Source organism: Strix aluco, chromosome 5 (assembly GCF_031877795.1).
Source record: "Strix aluco isolate bStrAlu1 chromosome 5, bStrAlu1.hap1, whole genome shotgun sequence".
In the NCBI taxonomy this organism is placed as follows: domain Eukaryota; kingdom Metazoa; phylum Chordata; class Aves; order Strigiformes; family Strigidae; genus Strix; species Strix aluco.
This window is the reverse complement of record NC_133935.1, coordinates 16,447,362-16,470,077: the sequence shown is the minus strand read 5'-3', so window position 1 is coordinate 16,470,077 and position 22,716 is coordinate 16,447,362. Positions and strand designations below refer to the sequence as shown.

Genomic DNA, 22,716 nt, shown 5'->3' with positions numbered 1-22,716 from the left:
ACGAATTGAGTACACTTACATTTACATAAAAAAACCCTATGCTAAACAAGCAAAGCTTTCAATTTCAAAGTAGTAAACTGAAAAGATTAAGAATATTAGGTCACAAGCAGATAAGACAGAAGGACTCAGAGATTTGAGTGTAGAGGAAGCAAGGAATTTATTTAAATCAAGAGTCCAAAACTGTGAGGACTTTGCATCCCAAACAAAGGGGGAAAAGTGTAAGGAAGAGTTACAAACCTAACTAGCTGTGTATCTGCATCCAAAAAGAAATTAACAGCAGACTTAAAAATTGGTCGAGAAAGAGAGATGTTTCTGGAAGGCAGAAATTACAGGAATAAAGTGAGAATTGTGAAAACTCATGCTGAATTAGACCTTCCAAAGAAAAATCAGAACAAATAATAAAACATTCTATAGCCACAGATACAAAAAGATTGAGAAAAGAAGTGGAACCACAAGGCACTGTGGACAGGGCCAGGATTAGTGATAGTATGCATATGGTCCCAAAATTAAATTAATGCCTTTGCCTTGGTTTCCAATGAGCAGACAGATAAAATATAAGGAGAGGAAGATACGATGACATATGAGTATGTCAAGCATGGAAACAAGACAGATGCAGAAAGAAGTGAGATGAATTATACTAACTAGAAATAACAGTCATGATAGTCATTTAGCAAGAAGGTGGATTCTCTATCAGTTTGTATCCTTGATTCTAGTCTAAAGGTTGGATAGTTTTCTTAAAACAAAAATCATGACTTGGGTTTCTCATATAATCACAAACCACACTAAGACTTGCAGTATTGCTGTCATTGCTTGACTGATACAGCTGAACTTTCATTCTGCCATCTTTCACCTGAGGGCTGATTCATGAAGACTGAAGAACAGTTGTTTTCACTCTAGTAATTGTCTAGTTAATATGTTATAGTCAATGTGAATTCATTATTCGCTTTCCATTTCTACATTTTGGCAGTGCTGGCTTTGGTAACTAAGGGTTTGACACAGTCACAGCATCTTGAAGAAGTGTGGTTCCTCCAGGGATAAGGAACCTGTAGTCGGATTTTGGGTTCCTCCTGTTTATTCAGAGCTAGGCTTTAACTGGATTGCCAGCCTGCAGGGATACACTGTCAGTGGTGCTGAGACCAGGGAGGGGGCAGGAACCTGGAAATGGGAGGGCAGAACCATCTCTCAGCAAGAGCCCTGTCTTGTGTCAACCGATTATGAAGCCACATGCTAAACTAAAGCTCAACCTGTACTTGACCATGTCACAGGGGAAACTAGAGCTGCTTTTCTTATAAGATCATGTTTCAAAATCTGGTGGGTGTATTCTGGTGGCTTGCATTGCCTGGATGAAAATGATACCTTAATTTTGTGCTGTATTAGCACTGCTCTTAAACTGTAGATGAAGAAAGACAGCACAGGTTTCAGGACTTTCTTCTCAGAAAAGCCAGCTCTGTGGAACTCAAGAACCTTGTGAGTACTTCTGTCTCTCATCTGACCTCTGCACCGAAGGCTGGTAAAACAAGGAAAGTTGTCTAAAAAAAAAAGCCCTACCTTTTATAGGGACAAATCTCCCATAACACTGGGTGCCAGGATTGAAGGTTCTTTCTAAAATGTGCCATCTTTGAGAACTCCCACTTTTCACATACAAGTAGGTAAGGCTCATATGCTATCAGTTTTGCAGCTGTGATATGCAGCAGTCTCTTTTTCACTGGAGGAATTAATAAAAATAGTTCAGGAAAATAGTAGTGGGTTGGAAAAAGTCCATCTGTGAAAGCTTTAGGTTTTTTTCTGGATATGCTGGCAGACACAGTCTAGAACTGTACTTCAATTCTGAGTGTTCAGAGCTGACACGAGCAGGACTAGGAATTGCAAATCTTTGCCTCAGGTGACAAAGTGGTAAAATTAAGATGGAAAGCTTAAGTAAAAGAAGGGCTAAAACACTGATGGGATTACTTTTCACCATATCAAATATGTTGAGGGAAAGGACTTTGGAAAGCATTATTATCAGTCCTAGTAAGGAATGATGCTTCTGTGGTTCTAGACATGTAGGATGTTAGAGAAAATGTGTATAGGAAAGTCTAATCATGTTATCAGTATCTCTTTTTTTGTTGCTGTTGTTAAACAGGGACAGCACAAGTGATAATGATTCCTGTGTCTAACATTAACACTGACTATTATCACACCATTCATACAATGGAACATTAAAGGGGCATCTCCTTGGTGACCACACAATTCTATTCACAAATAATTTATATTTTTATCTCTTGTTTTCCAGTTTTGGTCACTTGTCTGTAATGACATTGAAAAGAACAGTAAAGAGGTGCATATTCAAGAGGCTTCAATTTGCTGATGACAAACAACTTTTTATTTTCTTCTCCCTTGGTTTGCTTGAATTTGCAATTCCTTTTTTTGATAGCTGTGAGAGTGTAGATCAGGGGTGAGAAAGATGGCTGGTATGCCATCTAGACAAGGCAAAGGTAACTTACTGACTCAGGAAACAAGAACAGGAATGGAAGGAGTGGTGTTATCCCTTTTGACTGAGGGTGTAAGGCGGTGTTTGGGAAATTAATTTGCAGCCTGAGGTTTGATTATTCCCAGCTGTAATTAAAAGAGCAGGTAGCACATATTGCCAAGTTACATTTTTTTCTCACCTTCTTGCAGCAGGAGGTTGCTACTGTTTCTTTTGGATAAATGTTTTACTCACTTTGGGATACTTTGTGCTTTTCATATAGCTGCATCTTAAATACTGCAGAAATTGTAGCTGGTGCATAATTTGGCAACTGTGTATTAAGAAAGGTACTGGTCTATTAGCATCTTGAAATGGTGTCCTCTGGTATGACTGCCACAATTTTTCAATGTTACTTTTAAGAACCAGATTCTGATAGCCAGAACTCTGTGAGGACTGCCTCCTCCCTGCAAAGTACTGAACATTCAGTGACCACACAGACAGGATGATGGCTGTTAATTGCCAGGATCTCAGGGTGTCAGAGACTGGAATTTACTCTTCACGTGGTTCAGAGCAGTCAGAGTTTCTTGATTATCTGAAGATGTTCTATAACCAGCAGGAAAAGTAGAAAAAATGTTGAGTTTGGAACTACTGCTGTAGATGTGTTGACAGTTTGTGGTGAAAAGGATGATGTTAGTGCCAGGGGAACTGTCCCATTGGATCAGCTGTTTGTGTGTTGTATTACTAAGTACTTTTTAAGAGTTTATCACGTGACCCACCCAAACACTATCAAACTCATGAAATCACTAAATACCATGTCCTAACACTTTTATGTTTTAAGCTGTCACCTAAATGTCTGTCTAGCTCTCATAATACTGCAATATACTTTATTTGAATCTCTTTGCCTGATAGTTCTTTATGCTGTTGTCACTTCACGGGTTTTTTTTTTAATTCATATGCAAATAATACAGTTCTTAATGTAATGGTGATTCACTGTGGTAAGTCTTACAATGTCTGTAATAGAAAACCATTAAAAGCTTTTATCAGCATTTTCTGTAGGCCTTGAGTAAATTCAGTGGACAGAAATCAGACAACTGAAGCAAGTGCTGGGCAAGTAGCAGCTCTTTCCTTCTGTGGCGACTGATGCCCTTATCGCTGGAGTGAGTAAACAGTTTATGAAACAGCAGAACCTTTCCGGTTTGAAGCCTTGTGTATTAAAGGCATAATAACCAGAATTACAGTTGATCTTAATATGCCAGAGTGAAAATTCTGGCAAGTCAGTCATCCCTCATGAAAGAGCAACAGTCTCTGTCAGAGGAACTGACTGGATTGCTATGAGCTTGTAGCTACCTGAGCTCTCCAAATTTGTGCCAGACCCTTAAATGTTGTAATTTTAATGCCAGTTGGAAGGAAAACAGATTTGATCCCTGTAATGAAACTAGGCCTGATGGAATTATCCCAGTTCCTCGGTGACATTAAAAGCAAAGCTGCTGCTGATCTCAATATTGCCTTTATATTATCTCATTCACACTTTCAGAGATACTCCACACAGGAAGAAATCTCATAATTTGAAATAAAATTATATAGAACAATGTATTTATAACATTTCTATATAGAATTTGTGTTCTCTCTGACATATGTAAACATATTCTTTTAATAAATATGTATAGTTTTTATGTTTTGAAGCATCATTAATTCGGCACTGTTTGCAGCCTGTTATTCTTTCTGATTATACAGCTGATAAATATTGCAGCGTAATGACCCTGAGAGCTGTGCTGCAAAGTACAAAACTGATTTTTAAAATTCACTTTCTGTTACATTTTACCAGAAGGATTCCTCTCCTTTACTAGGAAGAAGCTGTGAAGGAATTGCCTGTCTCCTGAAACCAAGTGCTGTAGAGAACCATTTAAAGACATCTTGATTCTATTAGTATTTGTAAGCCAGAGGACAAACTTGGCTACCCTGGTAGTTAAAACATTTTTAGTGTTGTGGATGAACCTTTTTTATTACTACTTATTTGATTTAACCTGCTACAGCTTATTATCCAGGAATACAGCATATTGGTCCTGAAGTGCTGAGGGTTACTGAGTAGTTAGAAAGTCTCATGTCCCCATTTGCAAAAATATGCTGTGGTTCACCAAAGAGGAAAAAGAGGAATGAAACAAGACTGGTGTCTGCAGTACTCCAGGGAGATGTGTTACGGTTTTCACTACACTGCACACTAGGGCGTTTTGGTGCTAATGGGACTTGGTAACTGAATCTGTATGAGCTGTAGTTCCTTATTTTCCAGGTTCATTCAAATACTTGGCCACTCAAACTACGAAATCACTTATTTATCCTCTCCCAAGCCCATATAAGATCTCATCTGTGCTGTGTATGTCTTTTTCTAGGGCCTCTGTAAGCATGTGTATGAGATGCTAGCACCTGCTATTTTTACTAAAGTCACTGCAGCCAAAGTATTCTCTAAGAAAAATGTTGTTCAGCATCTAAAGTTAAATGCTGTACAACTCTTTAAGCCCTTCTCTGCTACAGAAAGATTTAGAAAATACTTTTTTGCTGGACGCCTTCTAATTCTACAATTTGTAGTATTAGTAATATGTAATAGTTCTGACTTACAGTATATTGTTCTGATTTTTAAGCTTTCATTCAAAAAAAAGGCTGTTTCTGTCATTGAGGGACATTCTTAAAGCTTTGCCTGTACTGAAAACCAAGCTGCAATTTAAACTGTTTCCATCTTGCCCAGTTATCTTTCCAAAATTAGACATTTCCATTCAAGGTCTGAAGGAGATGTGCCTTTGCACGTTATTCTCTGTTGTGTATTGACAAAAGTATTAGGATGGCCAGTAAATGCAACAGGACATCATCAGAAATGCTTCAAAGGCTCATGATATTTGGCATCAGAAGAATTCAGCCATGGCAGTTTTCAGTGGCTTCCCGCTCTGCAGTCATCGCTGCCTTCCATAAGACATTTCAGTCCTCTGGATCCATCAGTATCTCAGAGTTGGTGTCATTCATTATCACTATGTCTTTGGCATCAGCTACAAGAACTCTCAGTCCCATGTGAACTGCAAACAGAATGGAGACCATGGATGAATCAGAAGTACTCCAGAGGCAGCTCTACTGCCATATGACTGTTCTGCAGCCGTCTATTTAAAAAGATAAACCCATCTTTCTTTGCATTTTTTTTTTTAAGACTGCAAACAGAGGAAATAATGTTGATACTGGTCTTCAGATTATATCCACCATTATCTCTTAAGAATTGAACCTACTGGTCTTGATACCACCCCAGTCTGTGGTGGTAAGGATCCACATTCAGTGAAAGGCATAAATAGAAGGGGAAAAAAATCATCCTCTTTTGTCCAATTCAGAGTTAATCCTAAACCTCTTCTCACTAGATTTTCTACACTATTGCCATTTCAGCTTTCCTTTGGTAATATTCAGAATGTTTTAAAGCCTGCTTACCTCTTGTGAGTTGCTATACAGCTCAGTTCAGGCTACAAATCCTGCCCAAATGGAGAGATAAATAGGCAGTTTCTCCCCTGCTGAGTCACTGTTGCCACAGCTACCATGCTCTGAAATACCTGAACTAACTTAATTGAGCTGTGTTTATGTAGTGACTCTGGCGTTAGCTAGCATTCTAAAAAATCAACCGTCTTGAATTGTGCAGCAGGTACATGCTTTGCCTGCCTGTTGGAACATTTCAGACCTCCAAGGTTGTGAACTGAAGACATGCAGCTTGCTGAAGAAACTAAGCCTGTACTACTGTCTGTTACCTAAACTGAAGCTGAGCCTCTACTGCAGCCTCCACTGACTGCAGCACTTGTGACAGATAGGTTTGTTCATGTGCTACTAGCGCCATTCACACAGCAGCCTGTTTTCTCCTTCTTGCCACCTCACCTGTCTTACAGCATGTTCTTCTGCTCTCCCTGGGGATAACAGCTCTCAAGAAGGGAAACAAGTCCATTTTGTACTACTTTTCAATCACAAACCTTGTCTTTTGCTTGGTGATACTTGATTTTTGTGGTCTTTTAGAATCATTTTAGCAATTCCAAGCTCTGTTGAGAACAATAACACAGAATCACAGACATGTCTTCTTTCAGCACAGCTGACACTGACACCTGCACTTCTCCCATGTGAAACGGTAAACGTTTAACTTGCAGAACTCAAAAATGCTGCTACAATGCATGTATCATATCACAGGATATTTTTCTTACTTTGGTTCAAACTTCATCTTGTTTCAGTTCCAGAAAACAGTCAGAAAGCCACAATGCCTGTCACCCCACTTCTTGACCAGGACCTCTGTCCCACGCATGGTATAGCACTGAAGTTTTGGCCAGTAGTGTTTTTTCCTAAGGCATGGTGGCAAAGATTGTTCAGCAAAAAATAAGTAATGGACTGCTATCCATATTTTATTGTCCTGGTCCTGGAATTTTCACTTAAGAAGTAGAGATGGGCAGCAGAGGATTTGATCGCAGGAGGTAGGCTTTACGTGCTATTTGAGGCACCTCCAATTTCCATACCAGAGTAATGGCTGTATAGATACTGTTACAGAGATATTCTTGGCTCTGGTCCTGAATCATCAGAGAGGATTGTGGGTTTACTATTAAAAGAATAAGTGTTTCTTTAGAATCAAACCAGATTAAAGAAAGTGAAATTTACCAGAGCTCCAAGCCAGCCTGTCTTTCCCAGGATACGAATAGCTAGAAAAAAGCAGAGGTCATGGATCATGTTCTGTCACTTCACTCTATTGATATTTTTCATGTTTCAGGCAAACATCCAAAACTGGATACTTTTCCATAAAGCAAAAGCAACAGAAACAAAGTAGCAGTACTAATGCCACCCATTATTGGTCATTCCCACACCTAGAATCTTGACACTGCAACTGGGAATCTGATGTGCACCTTTTCCTTTCTTCTATTCTTTGTCTCCATTAAGTCATCCGAATATTTGTATTTCTTCATAGCATAAATGTATTTAGAGTGTCTTTTGATTATCCTAAAGTATCTAAAAAAGTGCCTAACTTTGTGGTATCATGTCTTGAAAGACAAAGAATAATTTAAAATGCCAGTTTTTCTAGGTATGATCTAGGCAGGATCCAAGTACTCTCTAAACCAGATCTGTCAGATTTTTGATATGCTGGTAGTCTGCTTAAAGCAAGCTTACTTTCTTAGCGTGTACAAGAAACACCTGTATAAATCCAGAGATAAATTCCACCCACAGGAAGTCCATTGTGTAAATCCATTATTCTGCTGTCAGGTGGTGAACAATTTTGTCTGTTGTGAAACACGCCTTTTCCTCTTGAAATACATCGTTCTTTCACATTTTTTGATACAGGATATATGGCTTTGGTTGAGATCCTGAAAACAGCAAACTTTTGTGTATGGGTAACTTCAACAAAACTCTAGCAATTGTTGGAGTGACTGAGGGGATGAACAGAGATCACATCTTAGCAGTGGTTTTTTTATGCTCTAGTTTCTCCTGCTTTGCAGTGATAGAGGTCTTAAGCTTTCACTGTCATAAATATTTCTAAGAGCTTGGTTGCTGACTGGGATCAGAGGGAAGCCAGGTCTTACATCAATCACCCTCTTCTCACCTAAACCCATAATGTGTAAGAAAAAGTTGTTCTTCCATCCCAGCTATCACTCATCTGAAAGCAGTCATGGACTTTCTCATCATAGAGTCAATTTTCACCCATTGTCTTAGCAAAACTTCACACCTTTCAAGTGAGAGTAGTATATTTTTTTTCCACCTGTAAAAAATAACAAGAGCTTTTTAAATGTGGTGTCTCACCCGTATAAATCTCAAAGAGAAACAACCTCAGAACCTGGTGGTTTCTGCTCCAGGGCTGTGGAGACAGTGTGCCTTTCACATAACTGTGGGAAAAGTGCTGTACTGGCTACTGCCTAGCTGGGTTAAAAGGTTGTAGCCCTGAGCTGCACCTCAGAGGTTGCTGTCTTCTCAGATCTGTCAGCAGGACTGCACGTGTAGTCGCTTCTTGGTCCCATTCTATTAAAATAATGTGTTGAGGGTTTTTGTTGAGAGGCAAAACAGTATTGTTCAGACTTTTTAGAACAAGGTCAGGAAGCAAATATATATGCATTTATTCTCACAGATTGGAGAAGGGATTACTTAAGTAGGTATCCAGGACAGTAAGTTCTTTGTCCAGCTGAGCTGCAACCAGTGCAAGCTATCTGACTACATCCTATATATTTAGGTATGCACCTCCCTGCACCCTTGATCTGAGCACTGACGTACCCGATGAAGCTATTTCACTCTCTGCCCTCAGAAACATTACAATATGAAATACATCTTCTCATGCTCACCAAGGTCATAAAATTTGCAAAGTTTTCAGCATTTTAACAGGTAAAGATTTCTGTACTCCAGTAGTACCAGTCCTTTCCCTTTTCAAGCCTTCGGTTTAAAAGTGCAGTATGTTAGATGCATATATTCAAAACACCAATATTAAATAAAAGTATTGTCCATTTGTCCTGTTCTTCTCAAATGTTCTCAGTCATGTATTCTTTCACATGAACCTCAGTGAGTTCTTTTTGGAGCAAGTTTTTTTGTTTTAGCCACGATTACAAATTCCTAACTAAGATTAAGTTTTTAGAAAGAAGATATAGGAAAAAAAAGAGAAAGCTATTTTACTACAAGTAAACTCTGCGCAGGGAGTGTTAACGGGTGAATTAGAAAAAGGAGATTTAGTGTCATTGCTACCCTCAACAGTTTGCCAGTGTGATCCTAAGTCACCAGATTATGATGGGTCTTTATTTAAAAAAATCTTGACAAGAAACAGAAAGATATATTGGTGTAATTAAAAGCAATCTTAATAGTTTACATTAAGCTTCTATAACTTTTCTTACATCTAATAAAAGACTAAGCATTATGGCAATGTTACTAGCATAATAATTACTATTGTCATGATTAGCAGAATAGTTTTAGCACAGTTGATTGTTTTTTAAAAATCATTCTCTCAAATTAGCAATATTCGTATGATTTTGTTTATAAACTAGAGCAGGTAAAAATTTGGATTATTTGGGAATTTGGAATTTTTACTACTTTAACTGCATTTGCAACTAGATTTGTAGATGAAACGTAGATAGGAAGTCTGTAGTATTCAAGAGTTTGTTTTTCATCATCACTCCTGCATGATGCCATCTTTCACACTGCCACAAATGGTTAGGACCTCATTTTATTCATTCTTTGCAAGGTGATGAGAGGTAGGACAAGCCACCCATATTGGGCAATAAGGCCAAAGTTTCCTTTTATGTCCTGTTGCACATCCTGATTTGGCCACACCAGCTAAATGTGAGAATTAAGATCAAAGGACAGAAATAGTTGTTTTCCCTAACTTAGAGGAGTTCTTTGAGTTAATTTGAGAACTGCTGTTTTATGATCAGGGCTATTGTCTTTGCCTCCTCTCTTCCCAGTATCTGTAAAATATTTCTCAATTCTATTTGTAAGAGGTTTTTTGCTAGATGGAAAGAGTATGGCAAGGTTGTGTTTCTATGTCTAGTCATTATAGTGCATGAGCCTCAAGATCTTCCTACAGAATGTTCTTGCTTACACCATTTCTGCAAGGCTACAAAAGGTTTGTGATGAGGGCATGCCTACCTTTGTCTTAATTACTTAGGACATGCATCCAACAAGCTCATTATATTGGTTACAACAAAAGTCAAATAATAGCTCAAGCATCCTTGAAGGCATCTATTTCAACATCTGTCATGTAGCACAAAAGTGGCTGTGTCATCATTTCCTTCTGGGAATACACTGTATTGTTCAAGTGATTTCAATAAACTTGTCACATACCACCTTCCTTCTAAAATAGCTGCATGATTAGGCAGTATAGCCTAATACAATTTAACACAGAAGTCTTATGATTAGTCCAGTATTTGTGCATATACTCTCAAAATCTGTTCTGGAAATGTTTAGAACATTATAAAGAATGAAAATGTTCAGCCAAAGTAATAATAAATGCTAGTTATTAAAAACTGAATAGCTGAGTGCAGAATAATAACATATTATTATATGTTTTTCTTATCCTATAAGCAATAATTTTGTATCAGCACAGTCATTTAGGGGGAGGTGGGTGGGTCTTGACTTCCTGCTCTACCAGCGGACATATAACCATGACAAACATATTTATTACAGCTCTTCAGACTTGCACACTGCTACAGCATTTCTGGTATGTTCAACTCTTTGTAGAGGCTTCCTCTAAGTTTTGCAGGATAATAATGTCTTTATATGTTTCTTTCAGACAAGAAGCCCTTCTTGCTGCCATTAGTGAAAAAGATGCCAATATTGCTCTGCTAGAACTTTCATCCTCTAAGAAGAAGACCCAAGATGAAGTGGCTGCACTGAAACGAGAGAAAGATCGTCTTGTGCAACAGCTCAAGCAGCAGGTGGGTAGAGGAGGGCTAGGAAAGAAACAGTTTAATAATCTGGTGTGAGTTTATTACTTTGATTTATGGAACTAATAATGTATAATCCTGTCATATGTTGGGATAGAAAGTGCATAAATAACAATTTCGAACTAACTACTGGTCATGAAGCCTGTAAAACATGATGGAGAAAGAAAAAGTCTCAGTGTTGAGGGAAGTTTCTTTGTGTCACTGCCTGAGCAGTTAATGTGTGATAGAATGTATAGGAAACTGAATGAAAAGGACACCAGTTGTTATCTTCTACAGGCACAAAACCCCACAGATTCAGGGAAATGTAGTGATACTTCTTTTGCTGGTCTGTATTTGCCTTGTTAGGGAAGAAGCATACATGGAAGAAAATTCTCCTTGCTGTAAAGCTCAAATATGAATGTGTTAAACCACACAGTCTCTACTGTGATTTCTAATCTTCGGCAGGAGCACCATATGGGAATGCCAGCTACTCGAGTGAAATTTGGGAGGTCTCGTGCTTGTAAGGATATTGGTTCTTTCCTATTTCTGGCCTCTCCCATTTCTAAGATCTTTTTGTGTGGGCATAACAATCAGAAAAAGTGTATTTCTGTTCAAGCATTTAATACTGTGTTTCAGTATTGAATACAGTGTGAAAAATACATTGCCAATGAAACACAGAGGAAGCAAAAGGCATCCCTGGCAATAAGAGATTTAGGATCTGAAGAATCTGTGTAGATTTTTCACTTCAGCACTTCTGGTGGGTTTTTCTGAGTTATTCCCTTGTCATGTTCCCTGTAATAGCACATATTCTGCTGCCAATCCAGTATCAACGTCTTCAGTGCCACCGTTTTAATCTTCATAAAGTTTTGTGTGCAACATTTCATCTGCCAACCAGATGATTTCTGTTGCTGTCAAAGACAGACAAAACCAGGTGTGCTTTCTGATAAGGGATTTCTCTGCTTCTTCCTTAGGAAACACAAGGAGGTTATTGGCCATGAATTTTTAAGATAGCAATTATGTAATGTTTAATTTATGAACAGTAATTTTGATTGTTATACTATCAAATGTATGATATATGAGCAAGAAGTATAGTTTACAGTTTTGTATTAATTACTTTTGAGCAGTAGTTGTAATTACTTTCACTTACTGGCCAGATGGTCTCCTACAACAGGATTCAGAAGTGGTCACAGCAATGTAAAGACTTTTTTTCTTCCTGTAATTGTCTGTAGGTGTAGCAGCATTAGTATACATTACCACTTATTCCAAGAGAAATTGGAACTTTATTGTCAGTTCTTGTTGTCCTAAGTTTAAATTCTAGTGCTTTCACACCCCTTGCCCTTCCCAGTTTCCTTCTGATGATCATTTGTAGATAGATGGAACAATCTTTTGTGTTTTGTGTTGTTGTTTTTTCTGATGAAAATTTGTGTATATTTAATTTATGTATTAAGGTTGTGATTATCCGTAATGACTTAGGTTTCAGTTAGGTGATTTTTTTAACGTTGTGGTTCATATAATTATTTTTCAATGTTGGTAAGTCTTAAAATATCATATTCTGTTCCTAAAAAGACATGGCCATTTCCCTTAAGGATGCTCTTCTAGGTGCTTTCCTATATAGGTCTGGGATACTTAATTTCCCAAATAAACTAAAATTGCAAAGGAAATTAATTTGAAATTTTTTTTGCTATGAAGTCAGACCAATTCTGAGCTGGTGTTGGAGCAACAGTCCTTTTTCAAAAAACTCATTGGAATATCCAAATGCCTTTGAACTTTCTCGTTCCAAAACTGCCATCAGCTATAAAGGCTCGTCATTGTTTAAGATTGTCATCTTAAAAAAAAATGAAGAAGGCAGAAAGTAATCTCCTCAACACATCTGTGCTATGAGTACTATAAATACAATCTATATACAGGTAGTATAAGTATAAATACAAAATGACAGACAATGGGGCTGCAAGGTATTCTCCAGTGCATCCCCAATCCCCGAGACAGAATAAATGTTTATATATAAACAGTTTAAACTATATTTGAACCATATCTGAGAAATATTTATTTGACCTAATAGATATTTGATACATCCTCCCTAAAATCTATCCTACATCCTAAGGATGTATCATCTTTTATCATTTTTTGTGTGCAGCTTTCAACACATTGAAAGAAAAGCTCCTCAAAGTTACTTATCATGGAACAGCAATACCACCTCTATAAGTTGTAGGGGATCTGAAATTTATTTTTTCAGTACCAATAGTTTTGATATGTAGTTTTTCTGCATCGGTTCAAATCATACCAACTTTGACAGCTCTAGAAATAGGAGATGGGTCAGAAGAGAAGGCTATGAGATTTTACAGGATCCTCATTACTGATGTAGTCAAAGGGAATCTCATTTTTCCAAATAATTTGCAAATAATCTGTGTACTTGGCCCTTGTGGTCCTCTTCAGCTATTACAGGTCACCATCCTCATATTTTCCAGCAAAACAACTGTGCTGCTTCATCAATTTAAGCTTTCTATACATGGACCCTTTTCTACATCTTGAGAACAAAGGTCCATCTGTGTTTGCTAGCTCCACAGGACTATATAGCATTTCAGGAACTTCCTAAAAGTTTAGCTGTAATTCCTAGATTTACAGTAGAAATTGTGAATGAAAAATCTTTTAGACTTGCAGGTGTATTGAACACAGCTGTTCAAGAAAGGCAAGTGATGCCAGTTAATCCATATCTTCTGGAAGACTTCTGGAAGCAGTTCTGGAGCCTAAAAAGTTTATTCAACCCTTCAGATTCAGAGCTGGAATCCTGACCTCAGTAATTCCTTCCTTCTGCCTGTAATGTTGTTTCAGAGCTGCTGAGCTCCCTGATAAGTATTTGCTATTTCAGTCCATCCCATTTCTAGGAAATGCTTAGGCTTTGTGGTGGGAAAGCACCTCTTTGTTGGCTGGCAGGCACAGTTGACTAAAAGATTCCCATTTCCATGTACATAGCATGCAAATAGAAATGCTGAGCAATATCGGAAGGGAGTGGTTTGTGCAAAGAGTTATGCGTGCTGTGGTAGGTACCATAGGCCTGACTGCTGAATCTCTCTGCAAACTGGAAAGAACCTCTGACAGAGATAACGCATTAGGAAAGCAGTTTTCTGACTACGCTGCCATAGTGAGTCTGAATGGATCCAAGTATGTATGATAGGATCAGATTATGCCTTTTCATTGCTTGTGCTGGTTATCATTAAGTTGCTACAATAGCTACCACTGTTAGCAGACTGGCTTAATGTTAATTGACCTTTCTTAGAGTGTAGATACAACTCTTCCTCCAAAACAAAAACTCATTGTACTGAGGACCATCAATTTACTTCTTGCAAAAAAACTCCCAACTCCTTCAGCCCTGCAATTTCAGGTGATCTTTATTTATTTTAAAATATTGGTGAAGACACAGATTCATCAAGGAAAGGTTGTACAGATTCTGGAGGACTCTGGTTATTCCTTGCTTTAACTCTTCTTTCTCCCTTCCCAACACTGTCACATTCCTGCTCTCACACGGGAAGGGTATTACTGTGAAAGAGAGGGAAAGAGTCCTGCCAAAGACATTTTGGTTCTTTAATTTCTTTAAATATGTGTATTAAAGTTTGGATGAAGAGAGGTATTTTGGAAAGAGGATATGGCATCAATGTTGTTTTAATTTAGAGTTTCTAGGCTCTGAATTGCAGGAATGTGCCTCAATATAGAGACCATTTCCTAATGAGGCACTCGGCATTGACCAGGCTTTCCAGTAAATGGAGCTGCCTGTTTCATATTGGTTGTCAGTTTGTATGAAGGATTTCCTCCATCATCGGAAAGGCAGGCCAATTGCAGGGCGAGGGTCACCAGCTAATGTGGTCCCAATTTACTTCCTCCCAGAGTACTTTGTCTCCATGAGTAGTTCATGGAGAAGCAGTGGTTGGGAGGCTGCCTCACCAGAGGGGGCCGGGGCTGATGCAAGAGACCAGAGCTGAAGGTTGTCTAAGTAAGTCCAGATGTAGCATGGCGAGCGCCAGCCAGCGTGCTTGGATTATACACCATACAGAAGCCCCGTGATATGTGTCATGCTGGAATTGACAGAGACCCAAGGAGCTTTGGCCTGCTTTGTGGCAGCACATCCACCACTCATCTGTTAGGAAGTAGCCTGTTTACCATTTATTCCTTTCCTCATCAAGCTAAGTTTTAATGTTCAGGATGTATTTATTGTAACAGGGCAAAGCGCTACTTTGCAGCTTTCAGTTGTAAAGGGAAGACATATCCGAATGGGCTGTGGTTTTCCTGTCTGTGGGCTTTGTGTCTTAAATGCTTGAGGTTTTCTACTAGGAGCTGTTTGGAGCAGAGATTGTCATTTTCTGTGTTTGTACAGTGTCTAGCACAGTGGGGGCCCAACTTGACCAACATCACTAGGCACTACTATGCCATAAATGTTAAGTAATAGTGGTGAAATTTTTAGGAGGCTCTGAACTGTATCAGTGTCTGTTTTCTGAGAGCTTGGAGTATTACTCAGTTGAATTGTTTGTAAATCACTGTATTCACTTGTATTATTATATAATGTTTCATAATTATTCCTGATTCTTTTATAATATCCAGTAGCAAAAGTTACCAGAGACTATCTTGATTCAGTGTTATTGATGATGGGATCTCAAAATTGTCATTTTAAGTGGCGTAACTGCAGGTTAAATTAATACTGGGTACATTTTTATTATGCTGCCTTTTCCTAAATAACAGTAATTTTGAGATCAGTTCCTCAGTCTTTTAAGAACGTGTTGAGTTTTGATCCTACACTTTTAGCATTCTCACAGAACCACCTAGCTAAGCTTTCTCCATATATTCCATAAACATATATTTTCTTCTGTCACATAGATTGTTAATGAAAAATATTGAATAGTACAGGGCTCAGGACAGAGCTCCATGTAACCCACTTAATTTATTCAGTTATACCTACAGGTAGAACAGGTAGAACAGATTGCAATCTATTCTTAAAGACAGTTAGTGAAGGAGACCTTCAGTCTTGGGAAGTCTTTTCTGTGACTCATCTGTCTATCATTACAATGTCATGGTGCACTTATAATGTGCCTTACTGCAATTCAAGTTCATTACTACTTTTTCTATCCATTATGGATATAGGAAAAAAAAAAAAAAAAAAGACTTATTTCATTGCGCTTTTGAAGCAGTCCTTTTGGTTTACACAGAGTTATCTCCTCTGTGTTATTCTCCAAACAAGGCAGTCTCAGTTCTTCCCGTTTTCCTGTATCTTGTGTTCTAGATACCTGATCACTCCAGTTGTTCCTCTTTAGATTTTATTTGATTTGTCTTTCTTTCTCCAAGTGTGGTATCTGAAACTGGACAAAGCTTGAGAGAAGGCCTTAGCTGAACTTGTTCATGAGCATGTCATGTGAGACAGTGTCAGAAACCTTAATGGAGTCTTACAAAACCTCACCAGTCCCCACAGGCTCCCAAAAATAACTATTTTAATAGTTTTCATTATAGTAGATAAACTCTTTCCTAGTATAGTGTAGTCAGAGCTAGAAAATTTCAAGACCTCTGATTTTTTTTTTAATATCATCTCATTTGTTATTTTGCTTTTCTGACCTAAAATTATATTCTCTGAGTATTGAAATAAATTTTGTTAGTCACCTGAGTACAGTTTTTAGCGAAGACTGACACAGAAAGGGCATGAGCACTTTGTGCTTCTTGGCTTTATTTTTTGATAGCTTTCACTTTTGACTGAGTAGAAGATCAACCTTTGTCTTCAGCTTCCTTTTTATTCTAATATACATCTCTAAGGTCTACTTTTTTCTCCCTTAGTACTTCCCTCACCTTCCCTGTTCTTGCTGTTCGCTTATACTTAGTGAAAAGAGCTCCTTTCTATTTTAGTGAAGGGAGATAAGAAATCTCATGCTATTGAAAGTATGGGTTGTGTAGTCAGCTTGCTTGCCATTCGGAGGAATCTTTAATACCTGTTTTTCCCTTCTACTTCTATGTCCTCATCATGATCATTCCTTCCTCTGTGGGTCAGCATGAATTGAGGGACTCTTATTTACCATTCCCATAAAGTGAGAGGAATTATTTGACGATGGCTAGTGGTATTAATAGTTAGCATTTCTGCAATATTTAATACATATTTCATCTAGCCATTCAAGTCCCAAAGCTGTTTTCTCTGTGCTACTTTGTGCTTCTTCCTTGCAAAGATTTTGGCGAGCTTTCCTTATGAGGCCAAGGTACTGCAAAGATTTGTTTCTCAAGTAAATGTGGTTCATGGGATCATGAGGAAAAGGAAAGAATTTTAGATTCCAGAATAGCTTCTCCCCCTGAAAATGCTATTTTTCCACTGTTACTTGTTTCCCTGGAAACCCTGCACGCTGACACCTGACACTCCTCTGCTGTGAACTTTGCCAAAGTGAAGTTCCACTGGTTGGAGTCATTTCTCTTTGTAACAGGAGAATGTAAAACAGGTCAAAGGAGACTGACAGGCAAGCAGTTTCCTCTTACTGCTGTGGAGCTGTATTGGCATGACCACACTTCTGGCAGTTTTTACTACCACCCTGCCTGATGAAATAATACAGATTCTGTGAGGCATGCAGTTAGTCTTTGCTTTGCCTTAGCTGCCCTGTTTTGAAACCATGTCTGATGAGAGTGATTACCCTATTAGCAAATGAATTTCTTCTTCAGGTGACATGGATACAATCCCTGCAGGTAATTGCTGAATGTAATGTTGTTTCTGTGACACAGCTACCATCATTCTCTGACAGCATCTGAGAGGTCCCAGCACTGTGATGGTGCCCACTGAAGTGTAATAAGTGGAGGTATCTTTCAAACCACTGTCAGAAGGGACTTAGGAAGTCTGGGACGATGTAGTTAAGTTGTCTGAGTGTGGTGGTGGTGGCTTCTTTATAGCTGAGAAAATAAGTTAATATTTGAAACAAGTGATGAGATTCGGGGCAGTCAGATCCATCTTTCTGTATTGATCTCTTCACCACAGTACCCACTTATTTGCACTAGCAAGAGTGGAAATAGATGCAAAAGTGGGGAAAGAAAACCTATGTGATAAGAAAGTTAAGAACAGTCAGACAAGTTTGAAGGAGATTTCCATGTCAGAGGTTCCTGTATGTATTGGGCAGGACAGAGGGTACTCTGTGAATTCTGGTATTCTTTGAATGCCAGGTTAACCTATTTGAAACAGGAACAGACAGATTAATGTACTTTGCCAGGAAATTTTCAAATAATAGTGAAGCATTTTGAGAACTGTTGTCACTAGTAGTGGACTTGGTACCTAAATAGTGCAGTTGCAGCCTTGTTTACACACTGTGTGGTATGTAGAGTCAGTGTAAAGTAATCTTTTTTTTTCAGGTTCTTGTACCACCACTATCTGTACGGTCAAATGCAGCTTTATAAAATTTGAATCTACTGGCTTTAATATACAAAGGTGCCAAAATATGTCATTTTTATAGTATATTTTTAGCTGTACTGACAGTGTAGCTGGCATACATGTGAGCAGGCAGAAGCGGAGAAAATCACTCTGTACACTTCCTATTCAGGAAGCTATTGGAGTAGAACCAGAAGAAACTTCTGGCTGAAGTGAATACATATTCCACTAATTGGCTCTCATCAAGCATTGCCAGCTGTCAAATTTAAGCATTGTGGCTGTTGTCAAAGGCCTGTAATCCACGCAGATTATCAATCACAGCACTGTTTGTTTTTGCCAGGCTTTGCTCCTCAGTAATTGTTTCTGTCAAGGGGGGATCTCTGCCAGGAGCAGACCCCAACACCCTGACAGCAGCCAAGTAGGCAGAGAAAGTGAGGCTTTGTCACACCCTTGAACAGCGCTTCCTGAAGCACAGCAGAAGAAGCCCTCACAGATTAAAAGAAAGCACCTTCTCCCTGCCATGTGCTCCAGGCTTTTCTCCCATCATTTTTAATCATCTATTATCACAGTAAGAGCACTCAGGGCAACGTCAGCATTCTTTTCTGGGGCAGCATTTAATCTTCCTGTGGTATTACTTATACTCTCGTTCCCCTCTCCCTCCTCCTTTTACCTTTACCCTCTGCCTCTTGTATTACTAAATAATAACATATTCATGTGAGCTCCTTGCTGTCGCTGGCCTCACGGTGCCAGAGAAGGGAACTGCCTGTTGGCCCCGCTGTAAATGGCCACGTCTGCTTTCTGTTTGTGCCTTTGCTCATATCTCGGATGGTATTTTCTAGGGCATTGCAATGGCGACTTTGCAGGTTTGCTTGAAGGGGAAGATTCTTTGCCTCACTGAGAGGTTGAGCTTTAAGGTTTATAAAAGTACTTCGGAATTTGGTTGACAATATGGTACTTGCTACCTTTTCTTTCTAGACATTCATGATATTTTAAAAAGTACTCTATGAACTTGTATTTCCCAAGTTCGATCTCAGTTTTCAAAAACCTGTTTCAGTCTGTTAGAAATATTCCTCCATTTATTGATTATATTTTTTCATAATACAGTTTTAGAGCTTTTTAATTCACTAAAATTTTGCACAAATAAATGTAAATTAATTGGATAGTTGCTGACAGCATCTACTGCCACATTTACAGTATCTCTTATTCAAGGATTATGAATTCCTATACTAAGTAATTTAAGCCACATTGTCCCTGACTAGAAAATCAGGATTGCTGGGCAAGTCTAGGTTAGCAGTTGGGAGACCCTGTATCCCATTTCTGTAAGTGACAACCAATCTGCTGGTGTTTGATATCAGTTAAAATTGTTAAGCCTACACTGGAAGGACCAGGCTCATTAGCCATATTGAAGAGTTAAGAACACTGGGTGAGTTTGGGTTTCTCCAAATGTCTGCACTAGGAAATCTAATTTTGGGCCTAAAAAATAATAGTTTCTTTGTCTGTGAATAGTATTTCTGGACATTAGTCCAATGTAAATACAGTCATTGTAATTTCATGTCACAGTTGTACTGTATGATGGTTTTCTGTAGTTATCGTGGCACAAACCACTGATCTGATAGGCACTGTTTTTCAGTTAAATAAAGAGAATATATTAGAACAGAACTTTTAAATACCTGCATCCAACAGAGCATTTATGTATTTATTTCTATGAGACTTCTGTGTTCCAAATTTTATGTCGAGAACAGTACTCTCCCTCAGTTTCTGACAGTCTTTGTGTTAGCTGATGAGTTCATGAGATAGATGCAAAAGCTCAGAAAGAGCAGTTTAGAAGAGCTCTAGATTGCCAATAGTTGTTCATTCAAGGAATTAAGTTACGGGTGCATCTTCTTTTGCTTAACTTCAACAGTTTGTGGGGTAGTTGGGAAGGACCTATACACGACTACTCCCTCTTTGTTGTCCAGCAGCAGGATGTGCCTCAGGGGTAAAATATTTGAGACTTTCCGACAATCGGTTCTTGTGGCTGGGTTGGTTTGGCATCACTCTTTTGGTATTTGAATTGATGATGTTTGAAGGCTGACCGGAAAATACAGTGAGTTTATGATTACATTTAAATCTTGTAATTTAGACACATTGTTTAGGGAACTCTGAAGTTTTTGTGACAGAGAGGATTCCACTTAAACATGTAAATAATCTTGATGAGATACACCCGTGAATATATTTTTTGTGAAGAAACAGGAATTTCACACTGAAATTTCAGATACAGTAAGATTTTGAATGACTTGTTTGAACTCAGTAAAAATACTGTGATTTTCCAAGATGACTATGTAACCATGCTTAATGATATTTCCATGATTGGATGCAGCCTTTTCTATACTAAATTATTCCTGTTTGTTTGGGCTGGTTTACCTGGCACTGGCAATTGTCTAGAAGATACACATATCCTGTTACCTCATCTCTATTCAATATGTGCTAACTTGGTAGATTATGTTTAGCTGTTCCTACATTTGTTGGCATAATTCCCCAGGGAACACACAACACACTGAACAGTTTCACACTAAAGCTATAAAGCAAGACTTTTATTTGTGGTTACTTCTCTTTGGATGAAAAGCCTAACAAACCTGTGACTTTAACAACTATCTTATATAAAAAGCAATTCACATATTGATAGTAAGTAGAAAAGTATTGGCAGAGAGTTGAAAAGCATTTTACTGGCTTTAGTATTGGTTTTAATTTGTGTAAGATCTGTAACTGGTGAGGTGATAGATGATGCAAGGTGTGTTCCAAAAACATGTAAGGAGAAGGTGAAGTCAGAGATGTGAGGTGACTGATTGGTTTCATAAACTAAATACATAGACAATTTCCAGTAGATTACAGATTAACAGTTGTATGACTTAATATGTCAGTGATGTGTTCTTTACTTGAAGGAGGGATGATGGAAAGAATTGTGCACCTAGAAATTTGTAATGAAAATTAATGATCTATAAGATAGAATACATTACATGTTTGGGTTTTAACTGTGTTATTTTGAGAATAACATAATAAATCAGTGCTTTTTTTGCTTGAGAAGAGAAAAATGCATAGTCTACAATAGAGAATTTTAATCCCCACCATCTTAAAAATTGATAATGGAAAAATTAAATTTTAACTGTACAGCATGAACTTCAGCAAATGGTGAGCTGTTGATGAACAGTGGTGTCAGCTAGTTTTGAGCTTATGCACTGAAATACCTCTCAAGTCTACAGATTTTCTTCTCATCCACTGTATTAAGCTCCTTAGAATTCTGAAAATAATTTCCCCTTTTGAAACAATCTGATTGAGTCTAGTCCAGTACACCATATCTCAGGCTAATGAATAGGTAGTGCACGTGAAAACACAAGTTTCATGTTGCAGTTGGAAATCGAAGATATATGCTGTCAATTAGGACTAGTTTCTTGATACTAACCCTTCACTGATTTACATACCAAGCTGTGGAAATTGATAGGATAGTACATCAGGTTTATCAAGAGGAGACATAGATTCGTGAAATTAAGCATCAGTTACTTACAATAGCTTCTGTAAATGTATGGGTGCTGATGGCTGCAGATTCCCCTCGGTTCTGTTAAATTCACAGTGTTATGTTCTGAAGAATCCAATTCTTAAAAAAAGTACTATTCATGTTTTGGTGCTGAATAAATTATGCATTTTACTCCAATTAGGTACATGCTGTTTTCTACACCCCTCTTCTAAAATGAAAAAATATTCACGAAAGAAAAGGTGCGTAGATTTTCCCCAGAGGTAATGTTTTTGCCAGTTGACATTTGTGAATGTATGTAGGGAAGTGATGAAGATTTTTCTGCTGGCTGCTAACTTGGGAAGCTGTGAGGAGTCTGGTGACAGCTGCCAGCTCCGAAAGATACAAGATGAGAAAGTTGATTCTAGTGGCAATCCTGCTTTGAATGGGGGTCTGCAGATGATGCTGTCAAATACAAGGTAGTGATTTTGGCAAATGATCTTTAGGGCAGTTGTGTTCTGCTGTCTCTGAGTGGACCTGTATTGAACACAAAATAAAGGAATGGTTTCTGCCTGTTCTTCTTTGTCTTAAATGTGGCACCACAGGTTTGAGTCTTTTCAGTACCAAGAAATGCTTTTAGGGATTAATCCAAGATTATGCATAAAGACAAAATAAGTCTCAAACTCAGTTATCAAAAGATTGCTGTCTGATTTTACTTGGCATAATCAAACATTTATAATGTGGATATAAGATCAACGGTCAAGCACGCTCAGTTTCAAATATGAGTAAATTTACCTTTGCAATAACATGTTGCATAATTTTAGGTTGTCAGTAGTGTAGGTGAATATTAGTCTCTCAACTGCCATAAAGCTTTAGTCTACAAATATATATTAAACTCTGGTCACAGTACTGGTGCCTGGGGGAAGTAATGATCTTTTACCTTCAATACAGCACTAGTTAAGGGGTAGCCATTTTATTAGGGGTTTTGTTCTCTTTGTTTGAGCACAACTTTACAGTCACAGAACTTAGT

General features: G+C 38.1%; 1 protein-coding gene across 10 annotated transcripts in view; it reads left to right on the top strand.

The window, feature by feature from the left end:
- Nucleotides 1-22,716, top strand: part of ERC1 (ELKS/RAB6-interacting/CAST family member 1) — a 304,797-nt gene that overhangs the window by 236,608 nt on the left and 45,473 nt on the right. For all 10 annotated transcript variants that reach the window (XM_074826139.1, XM_074826142.1, XM_074826138.1 and 7 more), the window contains one exon: nt 10,701-10,845. In XM_074826139.1, the coding sequence (XP_074682240.1) occupies nt 10,701-10,845 (145 nt within the window). The remainder of the gene's footprint in view (nt 1-10,700; nt 10,846-22,716) is intronic.